Below are 19,902 nucleotides of genomic sequence, written 5' to 3' on the forward strand. Positions count from 1 at the left end.
TTAATATAACATTTTGACCTTGAAAGCATTTAGGGTATTTGATGAATAAATAGGGGTTTATACAAGTGAATTACTATCATTTTGAGTTTTATTTAATCTATGAAAAATATTTTTTCAGTTTTTCAAAACTATATAGTGTATATATGTATAAATACACATTTATATGTATGTAGTCTTTCAAATATATATTCATACACACTCAAACTCACAATATGAAGAAAGTCCTTTGTGATGGAAAGCTGAACAAGTGATTGATAATCTATACTACTTGGTAAACTTTAAAAGTAGTTCTTGTGATAAGTGAAATGGATACATATCTAAAAAGGCATAGTTTACCAAAACCAGCTCCACTATTTAACAGAACACCTAAATAGACCAATTAGCATAGAGAAATAAAGGAAACAGTAAAATAGCTCTTCTATAAAGGCCCATATAACTTCACAAATGAATCCAAATCTTTAAAAATCAGGTAATCTGATGTTACAACTGTTTTTTAAGATGGTAAAGAGAAAACTTTCAAATTTCTTCTTGAAGTAAATATAGTATCCCAGAATCTAGTAAAGTATATGCCAAAAAGAAAAGCCACAGATCATCTTCAGTGATGAGTATTGTAAAAATTTTAAATGTTGGTAAACAAAAATCAAACTTTTAATCTATTAGTAGAATTTTAAAATACTATCGTGAACAAAATTGGGTTTATTTCAAGCATTCAACTCTTTGGTGTTGTGGTGGAAATATGAAAGTGTTGGTCAACATACTATCCATGAGACAGGAATATGGTGACTGACACCACAGGAACCAGGCAGCAGAATTCATTGTAGTAAGAGATCTACAGGCTTAATGACTATAGATTAAAAGAGATTTAAGAGACATTAACCAAAGACCATGTTTATACTTTTTGGAATCTATATTCTGAGTTTAAAACTTCAATTCTAGAATATTTTATAAACAGCCCAGGAAATTATAAAACTGATACTTAATACTAAAGTATTATTACGGGTTTAGTGGCGATAATAATATTAAGGTGTGTATGTTTTTAAATAGTACTTATCTCTTAGAAATACTTATCTCTTCAGAAATACTGAAATGTTCATGAATGAAATGAAAAGATTTCTAGGATTTGCTTCAAAATAATTGGGACGCCATGTAAGTTGTCGGGGTGGGGTAGAGGTGAAACAAGTTGCCATGAGTTGGTGATTTTTATAGCTGGAAATGATAGATATTTGAAGTTCATTATATTCTATTTCTGTACATTGAAAATTTTCTATAATAAAAATATTATTAAGTCCCTATTTGTTACATATTCTAAAGTTAACTTTTTATAGGTGTAGATTTAAAGAGTCCAGGGTTTAATAGGAAAATAGACTTTCTTTGGATCTCACAGGTATTTTAATTTGTATAATCTCTACTGTAAAGCAGTTATTTAAAAAGTGTAAGTCAATTATTTTATAATTCTAGTGTTAAAGACTTAGTTTCTTAGTTTTCTACTTAGTAGAAAACCCAGATTTGGCTTTAATAATTAATGGTAGCTCTCAATCAGAAATTCAAATAAAAAGACCATTATAAAAGCTTTAGTAACTATTTATAACAAATGTTTTCTTTAAGATTGCTTAATCTAGAAAGAGTCAGAGATTTAAAATTTTAACATATCTCTACCAAATGCAAATACTTTTTAAGTTTTGATTTTAATTTTTTTCAGATGGATTTAATGCCTTTTATTAACAAGGCTGGTTGTGAATGTCTCAATGAAAGCGATGAACATGGTTTTGACAACTGTTTACGAAAAGACATGACCTTCTTGGAATCTGACTGTGATGAACAGGTAATTGCTTGACTGAAGGTATTGTCACTGTTTATCCCTACTATTTATTTCTTTATCATGTTCCCATCTCATGGTTCATATCTCTCTCTCTCTCTCTCCTCCAGATGATCAGTTCTTCCTTTCCTTTTTATAGCTTTTAGTTTCTTTGACTCTGATCCTTTGACCATCCAGATGCACTTTTTTCTTCTGTATAAGCTGCCAGACTTATTAAGAAAAATTGGAGAACTCTTGGATTGCTCCCACTGTTCGTTGGGACATCACCACTCTTTCGTCCTTTTTTTAATCCTTCATTTCCCTTCTATACATTTTTCCCACCCAGAAGAGTTTGTGTCTGAGGAATAGAGACTAATTAGATGAACACTCCCTATGTGGCTAGCTCCTCATTTCCACATATAAACCTGTACTGGTTTTTTTCTTTGCTTCCCTGCAACAACCTCGTCCAGAAGAAGTAGGACACAACAACCTTCATTGGGCCATTTTTTAACTTCACCTGGGTATTATTTTCTTTACTTTCTATGCCATTGTCTCTGATTTGAACTCATTCTAGTTCATCTTGTATATGCTCACAAAAGTTATTTTTTTGAAGTACAGATCTGCATATTTCTCTGTGTTTAAAGTATTACATGATTGTTCACTGGCTTCAAGAAGATATCTTGCTGGTTTAATGTGTTTCTGGCTTTTTGGTCTCTTATCCTTCTTTCATTTGTAGCTCAGTTCTCTAAACATGTAATGCTTTCTATTTTTTGATACATTATTATGAATAAAATTTAAAAAGTGTTGGTATAACCAAAGGAATTGGCCTAGTCATTTTCTTAGACCACAAAATGATTCTGAAATTATAAATCCAAATCTTAAATATAAACCTTTCATTAACAAGGGACACCTTATTATAGCTTTGAGAGTGTCATTCCTATTTTGTTCCTTGTGAATGGTACAATAACATGATATATATTAGCAGGACTGCCTACAGCCTCCCTGAAATCTTTCTTGCAGGTTAGAAACATAGATACTTATGTCCAAAACAAATATGGCTGGAAAGAGTGTTGAATGATGACTCACACATTATGAGACATAGGCATCCTGGCAGTGTTTTGTACCCTAGTTCTCTTATGTGGCCTTCCAGATTTAGTTAAATAACTTTAAGATGGAGGTTTCAAAGTATACTGTTGAGCTATAGAAGTTCTGTTCTGGGGATTGGACTCAGGGTCTCATGCATGCCAAGTACATGCCCTAGTCCTTGAGCCCTATTCTTTCTTTTGAGTTTGGGGTAGGAGTCCATATAAGGGCTAGTTTCTCTGTGTAATCTATTCATTGCCTCTAAATTATCATCCCATAAAAGCTGTATATTACATATTAACATGTGTAGTTTAAATTAGTTTAAATTTTATTTTAATTTGGGGGTGGATTTTGTTTGATTTGTTGGGAAGTAAATTGCCTGCCAGTTTTTAGTTTATAAGACCATAGGTTCTAATGCATAATTTTAGTAAATTTACGTCATTAATTTTTTTTCACCATTCACTTACATAAATAATTTATGGTGGTATTTCTCAAATGTCAATCTAATCAAGTTTCTTTCAACTTACTGATTTTTCCATATTGCATAGGTTTTGTTAGATGAACTTGGTGTTTTCTGTGTCTGTTATTTTTATTCTGCTTAGGTATTTTGTGTATTCAAGGTGTTCAAGAGCCCTTTTATAATGAAACTATTTTCCCCACAGCTACTTATTACTGTGGCATTCAATCAACCTGTTAAACTTTATTCCATGAAATTTCAAGGGCCAGATAATGGTGAGTAAAGGACAGCTTTTCTTCAAATTAACCTGCTTTCCTAGACTTGCTAGCACATATTTAAAACTTTTTATTACATTGAGATAGATATTCCTTGTCTTGGGAAAGAGTGGAATTGTTTTTGGAAGAATAGAAATGAATAGACAAAAAATGTGGAATTATTAGGGATCAGAATTATAAATAAATAGAACTTTTATTTCTAAACTTTTATTTTAAAATTTGTTTCCTGTTAGTGTACAAACTACTGAACCCTTCTTTCCAACTTTATATTCTTAGCAGCTGTTTTTTAGAGTCAAAACTAGATGAGATTGATTTTAAACCCTTCCTAAAATTTGGCTTCAGATCTTCCTATTTGTGCCCTGTCAGTAGTGTGTTTGTACGTTGACGTAGTTGTATAGACTTGCTGTTTCACTTTTGTAAAATAAAGCATTTTCCTTGCCCACCCTTTCCTTTTTTTTCTATTACTGATTTTTTTTTCTTTTGAGTTGGGGAGGGGGAAACCTAGGCAAATGGGGATCTAAGGTTGGTTGGTTGATTTGTTTACTTGATTGGGAGAAATAGCCAAGGCCCCCATTTATTAGATAGCATTTCCTTATCATGTATTATTCTAAATTTTCAAATGTTAATAATTTGTCATTCATAAAATTATACTTTTATTATGAATATTTATATAAGTATATATTGTAGAAATGTATCTTAATATTCCTTAGTTGGTCACAAAAATATGGACCTTAAGTTGTACCCTGAAATTAAAAAGGTTAAGACCCACTTGTGATCTTACTATGAGCACATTCCAAATCTAGTCCTTAAGGTGGAATTTGACAGTTTTTATGATTCATTCCCTTTTGGCTAAATAGTGTCACTTGATAATACTTTACTCCTAAATGACAAAATGTATCACTTGTTGGTAACTCAAGACCTACCTCAAATGCTGTTTCTTTTATGAAGATTTATTAACCTGCATATACTGTCAGAATCCATTGCTACCTTCCTTATACCTCCTCATTAGTGCTATTACTTTTATCATAGCATGTCTTTTGTAGTTAAGGACACTGACTTGTATGTGTACACATATATGCACATTCATGTGTGTATTTTAATCTTATATCCCTAATATTTACTGTAGTAGTGCTAGCTGTGCCAAAAATGTACCAGTAAATATGTATTGGGGAGGGAGGGATTGTCAAAATACTCAGACTTATATAACTCGTGATGGTGGAGTTCTAATAAATGTATATGTGGGTATGTGCATAGATGCATGTGCCCGTGTTTGTGTGTGTGTGTCTATGTATACTGTGAGTATACTGATAAAAGAAAGTATAGTATGTTCATAGTTTTTAGCATTTCACTTTATTCTACCATTTTATAGGTCAGGGTCCTAAATATGTAAAAATTTTTATCAACCTACCCCGATCTATGGATTTTGAAGAGGCAGAAAGAAGTGAACCAACTCAAGCTCTGGAACTGACAGAGGATGATATCAAAGAAGATGGCATTGTTCCACTTCGTTATGTTAAGTTTCAGAATGTTAACAGTGTAACTGTAAGTAGTATTTCATTAAGATATATTTAATGGGTTTGTGGTAACAATGCTAGATAATTTAAATGATCCTTTAAAGTAGTGTTTGTCCAGCTTTTTGAAATGAGTAAAAATGGGTTAATAAAGTTTCTTCTTTTTAATGTAACTATGTAACCTAAAGAGGAAGGACAGTTTGAGTTTTAAATATTTGTGGGTTTGTCAGTTTAGTTATGTGTGCATATATACATCAACTTCTGTTAAAAAGTTTATTCTACAACATTTATACTTAAATTTGTGCTTTATCTTTCTTACCTGGTAATGAGTTATAATATAATTCTAGAATCCTATTTACTTTTCTAGAATACAGAATTTTAATAGTGTGGTGGTCATGGTATCAGTAAAAATAACTTTTTTGGTTTTTTTTGAGTGGGCATACTGGGAATTGAACACAGGGTACTTTACCACTGAGCCATATCCTTTATATTTTTAATTTTGAGACACAGTCTTGCTAAGCTGCCCAGGCTGACCTCAAACTTGTAATCAATCCTCTTGCCTCAACCTCTCAAGTTGCTGGAATTACAGGTGTGCACCACTCTCTGTCTAAAAATATCGTTTTGAAAACATTATCTTACATTTTATAAAATGACCTAAGGTATAGCTGAATATTATGTAGTACCCGAGATAATTTTAAGTGATATATTCTAAATGTTGATTTTAAAGAACATGCATGCCTGTTACAAAAGTTCAGATGCTGTTTAGCAGTTGTTAATTGCTTTTGAGAATTTATTATTAAAACCCACCACATTCACTTTCACCAATCCCTCCCCATCTTTCAGAGGAGAGGAGGTTGGAAAAGAAAGCAGAAGGATATTAGAAAAAGAAACCAGCACAAGGTCATTGAGAACTAGGCATACCATTTATGATAAATTTCTGACAAATTTATCAGTCTGGTATGCCTAGATTTAATGGATTAATTCTGTTCTGGTTCATTGGAAGAATGCTTATAGTTTTTTGCTTTTCTGTATCTTCTACTTTGTGGGAACACTTGTTCCTTCCCTCTGTGAGATGCAATAACAAGGTGTCAACTTGGAGGAATAGACTAGATCCTCACTAGACACCAAAGCTGTTAGTATCTTGATTTTGGATTTTCCTGCCTCTGTAACTATGAGCATTAAGCATGTGTTCTTTATAAATTACCCAGTCTTTTGTTATAGCAGCAAGAAATGACTAGACAGTCCCCCTCTTCATCCTTTTCTCAAATTTCATTGGCTCACTTGATGACACTTAAACCAAACTCTGCAAAAATTAGACTGTAGTGGCATAGTAGCACAGGCCTGTAATCCTGGCAACTCTGGAGGCTGAGGCAGAAGGATGGCAAGTACAAGGTCTTTAACAATTTAGCAAGACAATGTCTCAAAATTAAAAGGACTAGCACGTTGGGTTCACTTTTTTTTTTTTTTTTAAAGAAGAATGCTCTAGTGTGATTTTTTTTTTTTTAAAGAGAGAAAGAGAGAATTTTTAATATTTTAGTTTTCGGTGGACACACATCTTTATTTTATTTTTATGGAGTGCTGAGGATCGAACCCAGCGCCCCGCGCATGCCAGGTGAGCGCACTACCGCTTGAGCCACATCCCCAGCCCCAAGTATGAATTTTTTTAAGCATGTTTTCAAAGAGTTTTACAGTTTACAAAGTTATAATGTGAAGACATGATCAAGAAGAGCAATAGCAGGGGGGAGGAGGTATTTGTTTATTGGAAAAAGTCCTTTGACTCAGAGATTCTGGAGTAATCGGTCATTGGGAGTCACTGAAGATAGTTATCTTGTAATAGGTTTAAGACTTTTTATGTACTCTCTTAATCAAAATTTTAATGACTTAAATGAAGACACAAAAGACATGCCTACCACTTTTTTTTTTGATGAAACTGGAATCAAAATAATAGTTTTGATTGGAGTCTAATCAAAGAAAGCAGATGAATTTTAAAAGCAAGAAATAATTGTGCTATATTCAAAGACCAAATACATTATGTATAAATAAGCTGTGTACTGGTAATAGTCTTTAAATTGATGGTAAACTCAGTTTGAAATCAATCTATGTTTGCCTATAAAAACAACAGTAAAATCCAGCAAATGAATACTATCATGGAATGAAAGAAATATGTCATCCAGATCAAGAAAGGCAGTATTTTCAAGTAGACAGTATCCAGAGTATTGTGTTTTAAAGATGGGGCAAGTAGGGCTGGGAATGTAGTATAGTGACAGAGTGTTTACCTGGAATGTGTGAGGACCCTGAGTTTAATCTTCAGCACTACAGAAACAAAAACATGCTGAGCAGAGTTTTAAAATGCAAAATGTGAAGCTTAAAAGTATGGAGGGCATAGTATAGTTTTAGGAGCTGATTTCCAATACTATTTTTTCTTTTAATATTCTAGGAATAGAATGGATGCATGAATATCACAAAGAATATAACTGCAGAATTTTCCTCAGTGACAAACCATGATTTTAATAAAATAATCAACAGCAGTCTATCCTATTATAATCATGAATCTCATACTCTTTCAACATTCTCTGTAAAGAATTTAATTATGACTACTCCATACCATCACACTAAATTACCATGAAATTGTGTATGTGGGTGTCTTGCCATGATACCCCTGGAGAAGGTGAGAATAGCAGAGCAAACAATGGAATTAACAGACCTTTAGGAGTATTAGTTTAAATGTTATGTAATTTAGATTAATCCTTAAAAAGAATGGAGGGTACTTTTATTAATAATCTAAGGAAACCTATTAAACCTAAAGTATTTTTATCAAAAAAAGATTATAATTATAAGTGTGATAATTTTTTTGTTAATTTTTGGCAGATATTTGTTCAGTCTAATCAGGGTGAAGAAGAAACAACAAGAATTTCGTATTTTACTTTTATTGGTACTCCAGTCCAGGCAACAAATATGAATGACTTCAAACGAGTAAGTTTGTTTAAATGTAATTAGAAAAATATAGTTTTATAGGAATAATTTCATATTTATCAGTAGTCATACTTTTTTGACCATAGAGACCCAAAATCATATTTCCTGGAATTTCATAAGGTTAAAGTAGAACAGTTTAATCACATTTTGAAATATCCATCTAAAAGGAGTGTAGCAGCACAGGAGATGTGTCACAGTGTTTCTTGCGGCTGTTATCTGGCAGCCACACTAGGACATGAGAAAAAGAGTTGTCCTAGGGCTGTGCATTCCTGAAGAATGAGGTGTGTTGGGGAATTGGAGCTGTAATGTTTTGTGGGGGATATCTGATTATCTGATTTTAATTCAGGTACAGAAGAAGTAATTGAATTATGTAATATTGCATAGTCTTATAATAAAATTATTGTTTTTACAAAACTGAAAACCTGCAGTAGATATCATAACTGGTCGTTTTTTTTTTTTAACTACTCTCTTTCTTATAACTTATTAACTTTTGGAAGCTATTGGGACAATTATACAATTATGTACATTGATCTGTCGTGTGGATTTATAATATATGTATAATACCAGATCAGAAGCAGCAGAGATTAAACATCTACATTTTTACTATAAGAGAAATGTTTTCCTGGGGAAATGTATGAGCAACAAAGACGTTTGGGCTTCCTGTTTTGCTGCTTTGCCTATTTGAGTTAAATGCTATTGGACTTGCTTTAACTGTGACTTGCATAGTTTTTCATTAGCTTTGTTCTTTTCTGCAGCCTATTACAGTAAGCATTATTTTTCCTACCATTAATTTGGATCTAGTTTCCTCTTTTCCACCTCTGCTCATGTATTTGGCTTCCATTTTTTTCTCCTATAAATAGGTACCGTTCTTTCTTCTTGCCAGCTTGCCATTAATTAAAGTTTTTCTGATTTGCATTAATCATTGTTTATCTAAGTATCTAACTCTGCCTTTTTGTTTTATATACTTCCTCATATCACTTCTAGCCTAGTCTTTTCTCCTTTTTGACTGCCAAACTTCCCTTTTGAGGGCTGTCATTAGTTAGCACAGGGATTGGATTTCTTTTGCTTGAGAGTATTTGTGTTTGTAACAGTCATTGGTCAATTTAACCTTTTTGATATTGTTTAAGTTACTGTAGAATAAAACTAAAGTTGTTATAAAGTTGTAGAGTAGCAGTTCTCAAACTTTAGGGTTTCAGATTTCCCTTTAAGCTATGAAATATGATCAAAGACCCAAGAACTTTTGTTTATATAGGCAGTTTTTTTATCTGTTAGAAGTTAAAACTGGGAACTTAAAAAATTTATTTCTAACTAATAAACTCATCATATTAATTAAATATTATATTTTAATTCAAATGAATATATTTTTCCAAAAGAAAACCAAATTTAATAATAAGAAGGAGCATTTTATAATTTATTTTGAATTTCTTCACTGTCTACCCTCCTAATAGAGTTTTCTTATTCTCATGTCTGCTTCTGCATTTAGTCTTTTGTAACCCTTGGAAACCTCTTCTGTACCCTTGTGAGAATGAGAATTAAAAAGGCAAATAACTGTTTAGCCTTATTCTGGAAGTAGTTTTGACCTCACAGACTTTTAGAGTATCAGGGACCCCAGGCTGGGCCACATTTTGATAACTGGTATGAGAATAATTTGAATACTCTTAGGTTTCTCCTTCATAGATATTCTGCACTTCTTAGCTCTTTCCTTTTAAAGTCTGATGAATGTAGAGTGGTTTTTCTTAATTCTTAATATTATATTACATTTCCTTATAATAGTTTCTGGATGAGATTTGTTCTGCATATAGTCATTCATTGTCTTGTAGGGTTATTCCTCAAAAGTAAGCTAGTATTTCATTGTTTTTATATTATGTGAAGCCACAACTTCAATGAAGTAAAAAATTAGAGAGTTTAAAGTTTAATTGAAATCGGTCTATTTGGTCCTTGTATGGAGATGCTTATTAAAAACTATAAATGAGTTTGGGTTTCAGTGAAGGAAATAATACGCAGTTTAGTACTTTTGACCCTGTAGTACTATGCTAGTTCAATCATGATTCCTGTCTACACAGAGATTATCTTCTTGTAGGATAATTCAGACATATGGAAAATTAATCAAAATTTTATTCAAGGGTCTCTTCCTCCATAAAATATTCTCATATGTTTTTAGTCTCCTGATGTATTTTTCTTCCAAACAATCACTGAGAAAGTGTGAAAATACTTTATGAAGAAAGAGGGATTTGAAATAAAGTTCAGAAATAGAATTTGGGTGGAGAAGATAGTAATGGGCATTTAAGAGTGAAAAAGTAGAGAATTGGACATGAAAATAGGAAGGTGCAGGAGTCATTCAAGGACAAGTCAAGTATGACTGTCTTTCCCTTTACTTTTCAGTCAGTCTGAAATTAAAAGAGATTATGCATTGTAATTAAAATTTAAAATAGATTTGGCATGTATTTTATAGGCACAGGGAAGAAAGTTTTGATATCCTCTTTGTAGTGAAAAAACTATACAAAATGGTTTAATGAATGATAAAGAAGTGTTTAGCATTTTCAGTTTACATTTTTATGTGTATGAGTTATTTGTAGATAATTTTAGTTTTCAGAGAAATGTCACTGATGTTCCCCTTATGTCACTAAGATGACAGAAGCTAAGGTAATGCTGATAAATCTTGGATGTGGATAGAAATCTTAGACTACCTTGCATGCTATCACAACTTTATGAGGTTATACATTTAAGATATATAGACTAGAATACATCTTCTACTTGTCTGCTTTAGGCTTTTAAAGGCATCATACACAAAATATGATATATACTTTGGCTATTTGTTGTAAATGTGTCTTTTGTGTTGCAGCATGAAAAGCTTTCCATTTTAATTGGAAGTAGATGTTTTCTTTGCTAAAATATGCTCTTTACACAGATTGCTTTATTTTAATATTAAAATATAAGTGTATAAAAATGAGAAAATTGTAGAGGCTTCTGCTTCTTCAGAATTGAGGCGCATGTGAAAAGCTGAGCAGATTTTTATCACTGTAATAAAAATAGAATTTTCTAAACTGGCCATTCACCATATCAGCTATTTTTGTAACATTTCTATCTGTTTATTTTTCAGCTTTTTTAATCCAACTCAAATGAACTAAAACCAGAAGATTTTTTAAAAATGAAGTAATATACAGATTGACCTTGTCTCACTCTACTCCCCTCCTTGCTTCTCTGCTCATCTAGCACCTACCCGCTCTCACCCTTCCCATATTCTCTCCATTGCTGCTGCAAGATTTCTACAGCTTCTGTCATCTGGATCAGCCTTCTTGTTATCTAGATTTCCTCAACCATCTCTTCCTTCAAATCTCATCCTAGCCATGTTTCTGAATTGGCCTTTTTGTTTGGGGCTTGCAACTAGGTGCTTTAATTTAATTACCATACTGTGTTGCTCACTGAACTTTTTGTTTTTGCTTTCTACTGTTTCATTTTTAATTTTGTTCTTCATTTTGAGAAGTAATATTGAAATAAAACTAAAGTTATAAATGTTTTTAGATTAAATTAGTTGGATAATGTTTTAATCTATTGTAAATTTTTTAAGCTTTATTTTTAAAGAACCACTTAAATATAAATTCTGTTATACTTGAGCTAGTATATCAACGCTTTAGTTGAGAATAATAGCTTTTCTTTTCTCATTGGAACATTGGCCCCAAAGTCTTTTTGTTGATTGATTGTGATAATGATCCTCTGTTTATGCCCACCTAAGTGAGCTCAAGGCCAGTAGAAGGACTTATGGACTGAATGATAGGTGGGGCTAAAATATTAACATAGAAGATCAGTGGATTCTTTACTGAATAAATGTCTTTGACACCTAATTTTGATGTACCTAGACTTTTGTTTGAGGTTTAATATAGACTTAAGAATAATAAAAGAGCTTTATATTTGGGGTAAAAATCCATATTGGAATGCTGAATTTTTTCTTTTTTACAGAGAATACATATTGGCAAGTTGAGAGTTATCAACCTGTGAAACAGTATGCAGATTTGCGTCTTCAACTGTATCACATCAGCTGAATTTTTAATTTTTAATATTAGTTGTTTTTGTTTTCTTTTGCTTAATCTAATAGCTCAGTGTTTTGCATTTCCCAAATAATACAATGATCAATAATGCTTTCAGTGTTTATCAGCTTAAATTCATTTATGATACAGATAGTATCATCTCCCCTTCCTTCTAGTGTTAGTGTCTCTTTAATCCTAGTTTTCTTACTCTTATCTACATTCGTTTATGACACTATCTTTTAATCATATTTCTGGCTTGTTGAGCTTTTCTAACCTTCTTTTTTTAATCAGAGAAAATTCCTTCAAAATAATAAGACTGCTTTTTTTTTTTAGACTGACTACATTAACAGCATTATGTGATTGGGAATTCAGTGGAAAGAATTTTAAAATCTTCTCTTGAAAGACATTGACCTAGCTATTTTGTTTTAGATCAGACATGTATTGATGACCTTTATGAGTTTTGCTTTGTATATATACTATGACTTGGAACAGACTCAATTTAAAATATGAAAATTACATATATAAATGTATATAAGGTCTTTTTCTATACAAACATAACATGTAATATCTGGCAGGTGGGTTTCTTTAAAGGCATTTCGTCTGTGAGAATATATTAATGATAAACTCTACATTTGAGGTAAATTACCATTAGAAACTAGAACTCTACCACAGAGAATTTGTTTTCTAGAATGGTTGGTAGGCAAGTTTTTTCTTTACATTTTTATGATGCTAAATTTATACCAATCAGGACATGTTTTAAAACCCACAATAGAAGAGTTTTCTAATCATTGACAGACACAAAGTTTATTCTTTGTTTTGTTATAGTAATTTGTAGCAACCAAGATGTGTGTGTGTGTTTGATTTTTGAAACTGGGAAAAAGTAGTCATTTTTAATCTGTTTTCATTGCATGTCTCATATTGAAGGAAAAGTCTAGAAACCTGTCATCTTGGGCATGAAGACATGAAATTAGCTACTCTTTTAATTTTAGATTATTTTGTGATCGACATTTGATTTCTAATTGCCTAAAAATAGTATGCCAAATGTGTTTTACTCATACAGCATCATCTTTTTTTATTAACTTCTCTAAACTGTCAACCTTGTTTGAGTAAATTATATTACTTTTTCTTAAAACAGGGTGGGAAACCAAAAATAGCCTGCATGTGTTTCATTTTTAATTCCTTGTGGCCTGGGGAAGGGGTGTCACAGTTTGCTTCCACAGTGAAAGTACACTGCATGCGCAGAAATTCAAGAATAAAAATTAATACTAGGTGCAAAAATACCTACCACATTAGTATTTTTGAAAAAAATACCTACATATTTCTAAATCAGTAAGTTACAAATATAAACTTTTTATTTTTGTTTTTCTAGGTAGTGGGCAAAAAAGGAGAAAGCCACTAAGGTACAAAAGATACTGGAAGACCTATTGCAATCAGATTTGCAGCTCCTGGATAATTGCTTGATTCTCTCCAGAGACTGTCAATGTTTCATTCATTGCCATTACCAATAAATCATTGCTTTTGTTGAGATGGTATCACTAGTCTTTCTGTTGTAATCTTGATACATGCAATTGTAAATAAAAGTCACTACTTTTGCCAAGCTTAAATTTTGTCAGTCTATATAAGTATTTCTTCTTTCCTTTTATTTTAAAATTAGCCAGCTTCTGATTTTAGAAGAGACTTAAATGTTTGGTAGCATATTGACTGAAGCCTAATTTCTCTTTTTAGAGCATCAAAACTGTTGTAGGGAATCAAGGAGTACAGGTATACACATGCACATAGAGCACTCAGTTTTGAGAATGGACTTGGAATAGCTAACCATGTTCAAATGAGTATTGACTCCTGTTTTCTTTAAAAGATATTTGGGTATTTGGTATCTGGGCTAGAAATTATTCAAATTATAAATAGCAAGAAATAAACAGGCTTAAGGAGATTTAATTACTCTTACCTAAAACAGTTGATGGGTCTCCAAATCCTTTTCCATGCCAAATTTTAATCCATTCTGTATAAACTTTAAATTTTGATACTCATTTTCTGTAGTAATAAAGGAATGTCAAATTCAGACAGCTGGGAAAAATACAGTACAATAAATTTTGAAACAATAGGAATTCTTTGTAAACCAGTAATTATCCGAACTACTAAAACATGCAACATAGGTATATAGACAACATGATTTAAGGTTGAAAATGAGTTGGCTAAATCTTTGTGTTTAAAAGATCTTTAACAAAACGTTGGTTAAATATAGCATCTGTTCTTTGTTATTTTTTTTATCTTAAAATTGTAATCTGGAAAATAGTGATAAATTTAATTTTTAAGTAAGTATTTTTAAAATTTAATGTTAAGAATACCAAGACATAAAGTGTGATTCAGCTAATGCATTTGAAGACAGTCTTGTCTAAAAGTATGGTAGAGATGCTGTTTGCCCTTGTTTATATATGATTATGAAAAATTATGTGGAAGTTTTAATGTTGAAGTGGTCACTTTCTGAAACCCAAGTGTTTCTAGTTAATGTTCAGTTTATTTGTATGTGAGTACAGTACCTGGTGGTGTGGTGATGTCTGTAGTTTATGTATTTTACAGTTTTGTTGCCTTGGGTCAAGTGGAGGCAGAAAGGCAAAAAATAAAAGTTTATATCACTCCTAATATAGACCATCAGATTAATCACGCCTGAAATTAGAGATAAGATTAATACCAAGGATTTTGTTTTACATTTTTGTATACTTAACCTTTTTGGGTAATTGTTAAAGTGCCTCATCTTAAGTATCACTGACCTCATCCTATTTATACTTGACAGTTTAAAAACCCATAAAAATGATTTCATATTTGTAAAGGATTGGGCATCAGGTTTATATTGTTTATGTGACTTTTCTATAACTCAGTTGGTTGCAATATACAGACATTCCATAATAATTCAAATTGTAAATAGTGAAAATGTTTATAGGTAACTGTAATGTGTTTCACTTATGGGAAGTTTTACTATTACAAATAAACATGCTTAACTGACCTTATTTAAAATATCAAGATGAAATGCTGTTTTCTCCTAAAATAGTATATTTATATATGTGTATAACATTTATAAATAACTGAATTTTCTAGATGAATAAACGTTTGAGACAAAGGTACCCCTCATTTCAACCAAAGCTATCAATTACATAGCACTTTCTAGAAAACCAATATTGTTTATTGCTTGTTTTGTCACATATAGCAAAATGAGTATTTTGTTTGCATACCTTGTTATATTTTACATTGGGGTGCACATCTGATTGAGAAGCACCAGTGAAATACCCTGTCCAACAGAAGCAAAAGTGAAGTATTGCAGTACAAAGATCATCAGCAGATGGCTAAAGACAAGAATAGCACAGGATACCATACTTTATATCGGTGATAAGTCTTTATAATCCATTTTGGCCCTCTTTGTCATTAAACCTCAAGTTGTTGCCAGTCTCAATGTAGAATTAGAGACAAGCACTTAGCAATTCATTAGCAGTTAATAAGTGAGTTGAAAACTCTGCCATCCTTTTCCTAATATTTGAGGACAAAGTTTTTGCAGTGTTTGCAGGAATGGTTGTTAATGTACATTTGGCTACAGTCTTATTTATGGCTGTCATAAATAAAGACAGGGTCTTCCCATGTTTCTTTTAATCTCTAAAATATTTAATACTGTAATAACAGTAAAGTGCCAGAGCTGATTAAGTTAGTTATATCCTCTCTTGTAAAATTTCAAAAAATGACATTTTGGGCTTACATATATGGCTTATATTGATAATTATATAGATGAGTTCAGTAGATTAATTCTTATGAAGATAATTATTTTTGTAATTGGTCATTTCTAATTTTAAATAATTTTTAAGACAAGTAATTTGTACTAGAAAATTAAGTGAACCACTGAAGAAATTTAACAGGCATATTGAATTCATTTAGCCTTTAATTCTTCATTATTAGAGGTGTAGTAATGCATTCTGCAAAATTTTCTAAACACAAGTTATCTGTGCTTTATGATGTAAATGTAGCATGTTTGGTAGGTAGATAAGTTTAAAAATACTGGCCATTCCCTGGTTATGCCCATATTGCCTAAAGAGCAATCTTGACATCGTTTTAAGCATGCTTTTAAATTTAAATTTGTTTATCTTTAGATCAATAAGATTTTTTATATGCCCAGCACCATAGGGATATGTGGACATACTGGATATTTTATAGGCTATTAAGATCACTTTTAAAATTTATGCATTATGTAAAATCATTAATTGAAAAATGTGACTAAATCAGATAATTTTGTAAGATAAAAGAGAGAACCAGAATTTGGATATGTTACTGAAATTGTACACAACTTGGGTAATATTAAAGTCTTACAATATACAAACTTAAAACTGCTAGATTATTTCTCCTTCCTCTATATTTGCTATGCTTCTCTATGGGAGGAGGAAATTCAGTTACGTAGGAGTTACTGCTCTAGGATTATTTGTGAAAACATTGTTTCTTGGTTTATACTTGGACATGTGTTTGGAGAAACTGGCTCATTATGCTACTCAAGAGCAAATCTCTGAAGTTTGAATCTCTTCCTGCACTAGTTAACTGCCTCATGAGCAAGTAATCTTCAGAGCTTGAATTGCCTTTTGTGTGAAAATAGAAACATTTACCTCTTAGGCTTGTTTTGAAGATTAAATGCACCTTACTTTGTATCTTGGAAAATAGTAATCTTCTATACCCTGACTTCTTGTCTCAATGCCATTGTCTTTAGACTATCATTTTTTTGCTTAGCATACAGCAATAGGCTCCTAATTGTCTCCTGGCTTCTGACTTGGTCTTTCTCATGTATCTTCCATATGATTGCTGGCTATCTTTCCTTTACATGGTTTTCAAAATGATCCCTCTGCCAGCCTCTGGTTAACACTCATTTCCTCTGTATGCTGCATCCCATTTTCAATTACTGGAATGTACCCTGGTATCTTATGCCTTCCTCTGTCCTAACTTGTCCATCTGACAAATTACTACTTATCTACAAGACTCAGTCCAAGCAAAATAGACACAGCAAACACTCATAACAACCGAGTGCACATCTTCTGCTGTCAAAGCACCATCCAGTGATACCATCTTGGTTTTTATCCAACAACTTAACAATCATTTGTTAGTCTTATTTGTTCTATTAGACTATGAACAGTAATACAAGGATTTTGTGCCTAATACCAAACTGGTTTCTTTGATCTCTGTTATTGTTAGTGTTGAACACATTTTCAGGAGGAAATTGCTTGAGATGCTTGCAGTTAAGCAAGGTAAGGAAGAGAATTTCGCCAAAGAAAGGAAAAGTGTGTGGTGTGTTCATAAATTGAGAATTAGGTGTAAAATATTTAAGGAGTTGAGGAAAAACATGAAGCTGGCAGACGAGTAGAAACCATGATATGAGGCTCTTCTTGCCATGTGAAAGAGATTGGACTATCCTTAATTTATTGGGGGTGAGGTGGGGTCGACAAGGATAGTTTCAAAGTTTCTCACTTGTACAAATGAGTGGAGAAATAATTCTTAGGGGAAGCAACAAAGTTTGGAGGGGAAGATGAACATGGTTTTGGATATAAGGTCTTGGGGAGTGTGTAAAACACATTTTTGGCCTTTAGTGGAGATGTCTAGTAGGCACACAGACAAAAATGATTTGGGGCTAGATGTAGGGAACTGAGTTATTTGGAGATACAGTGGGAATATGAATGGAAGCTTCCAGAGAGGGTTTTTTAGGGGGCAGAATGAACTGAAGGAGCCCACATTAGGGAATACTGTGGAACAGTAAGGTAGAGGAAGAATGAGATGGTAGTGATGAGGAAATAATAGCCCTCATATCAGAAATGAAGAACATTGAAATGATCAGGGATGTGCACTTGTCAGCCCATTAAATTGTGAAAACAATCTTGTGTTTAATTATGAGAACCATTGATTGTATTAATAATCTTTGGGTTGAAGGAATTGTCAGCAGATAGAATGATTCTGAAACCCTTCCAGCGAAGAATTTTGGAAGTTTTAATAGTTGACAAATTGAACAGTTTTACAGGACAATTAGCAAGGCTTGGAGATTGATGGCAACATTCCATAAGAAAATGTAAAACACTGCTTTGAAGATTTAATTTTAAGCCTTTAGTTTTATTATCAGATTTTGTTTTTCTCTTATTTTGTTTTATGATCATAACTTTTATTCTGTCATTCTAGAACATTTTTTCAAGACTGCTTTGGCTCTCTTAAATGATACTTTCACAAAGAATTTCTTCTGTTAGAGTCCTAGATGTGCCATTTAGTTTCTTTAGTAATAAACTTTATAGGACAGCATCAAATGCCTAAGTTAAAAAAAAAAAAAAGCCCTACTCTTTAGAGGTTTTGAGTAACGAGAAACTTCATCTCCCAGTGACCAAGAATAATAGACACATTACCACCGTTTCATTTCTCTGACCACTGGATCCTATCAAAGGGGTCGACACATTGATAGCATAAGGATGGTGCACCATGGATTTGACCAGGTGACTTTTTTGTTTAAAAATGAATATGTAATTCAAAATGCACAGTGTCAGGGCACCTGGGCACAAAATCAGGCCGAATGGAACCACTGGGATAGACTTGTGCAGAACTGATTAGGTGTCCATTGAAATGTCTCCTCTTTTTTTTATTATTATAATTTGTTATATATGACAGCAGAATGCATTACAGATCATATTACAATTATAGAGCACAATTTTTCACTTCTCTGGTTGTACACAAAGTATATTCACACCATTTGTGTCTTCATACATGTACTTAGGGTAATGATGTCCGACTCATTCCACCATCTTTCCTCCTGCCATTCCTCCTCCCACTCCTCCTCCCTTCCCTTCCCACCTTTTGCCCTATCTAGAATTCCTCTAATCCTCCCTTGCTCCCCGTCCCCAGCTCACTATGAATCAGCTTTCTTTTATCGGAAAAAAAGAAATGTCTCCTCTTTTGTTGTCTCTTGGAATCTAGCAATGTCAAGGGGTAGACAGTAGGATGTTCACATTTTTATTTTTTTAACTTGAAGATTTTTTTTCCTGGAATTTAAAATTTATTTATTTTTTTCTCTCAGTGCTGAATATTAAACCCAGGACCTCACATGAGCTAGACAAGCATTCTACCAACAAGCTACATCCCACAAAACAACAACAACAACAAAACAAAAACCTTTTTTTTTCTTTTTTTGAGACAGGGTCTTGCTATGTTACCCAGGCTGGCTTTGAACTTGTGATCCTCCTTCCTCAGCCTCCCAGGCAGCTAAAATTATAAGTACCCAGCAACATTTTTTTAACTTACATTGTATGTATTTTTTTTTGCTTTCTCTTACCAATCAAAATATGAAATCCATTGAATTTGAAAAATGCTAAAAATCTTTTTTCCAATGTATTCATTTTACAGAGTGTCCTAAAGCAATTGTTATCAGGGTTCTTTTTAATATATGCCTGTCATATCAGGCATTAGTTATTTTTATGAACATACAATTTTATCGTAAAGAAAACAGGTGATTAATTTGATAGACTGGAAAAGACCCCTTTAGATGGTTTACAAAACATTCTCTATAGCAGTTCTCACCTTAAAAAATATCTCAGATATGTTTAGAGAAAAACATCATCAATTGCCTTGGAATGGTATAAGCCCAAAGTGTGTGGTCTTGATAAACAGTATGTGTGCACATGTATAAGGTTTAAATACAGTACAATAAAAAAACAATTGAACAATAAAGTTTCTCAGCCTGATAGAGGGATTTTACAAAACTCACAGCTAATATCATACTTAATTTGAAAGA

General features: G+C 32.4%; 1 protein-coding gene across 2 annotated transcripts in view; it reads left to right on the forward strand.

Moving 5' to 3' along the window:
- Txnl1 (thioredoxin like 1) overlaps positions 1 to 13,723 on the forward strand; it is a 32,243-nt gene extending 18,520 nt beyond the window's left edge. The window contains exons 4-8 of one of the 2 annotated variants that reach the window (XM_078029969.1): positions 1,700 to 1,822; positions 3,541 to 3,610; positions 4,980 to 5,152; positions 7,990 to 8,094; positions 12,052 to 13,378. In XM_078029969.1, coding sequence (XP_077886095.1) covers positions 1,700 to 1,822; positions 3,541 to 3,610; positions 4,980 to 5,152; positions 7,990 to 8,094; positions 12,052 to 12,090 — 510 coding nt within the window. In that variant the 3' untranslated portion in view covers positions 12,091 to 13,378. Of the gene's footprint in view, positions 1 to 1,699; positions 1,823 to 3,540; positions 3,611 to 4,979; positions 5,153 to 7,989; positions 8,095 to 12,051; positions 13,379 to 13,488 lie in introns of those variants that run through there. The other variant, XM_005323041.4, reaches the window with a different exon arrangement.
- Positions 13,724 to 19,902: the final 6,179 nt, after the last annotated feature.

Source organism: Ictidomys tridecemlineatus, chromosome 13 (genome assembly GCF_052094955.1).
Source record: "Ictidomys tridecemlineatus isolate mIctTri1 chromosome 13, mIctTri1.hap1, whole genome shotgun sequence".
Taxonomy (NCBI): domain Eukaryota; kingdom Metazoa; phylum Chordata; class Mammalia; order Rodentia; family Sciuridae; genus Ictidomys; species Ictidomys tridecemlineatus.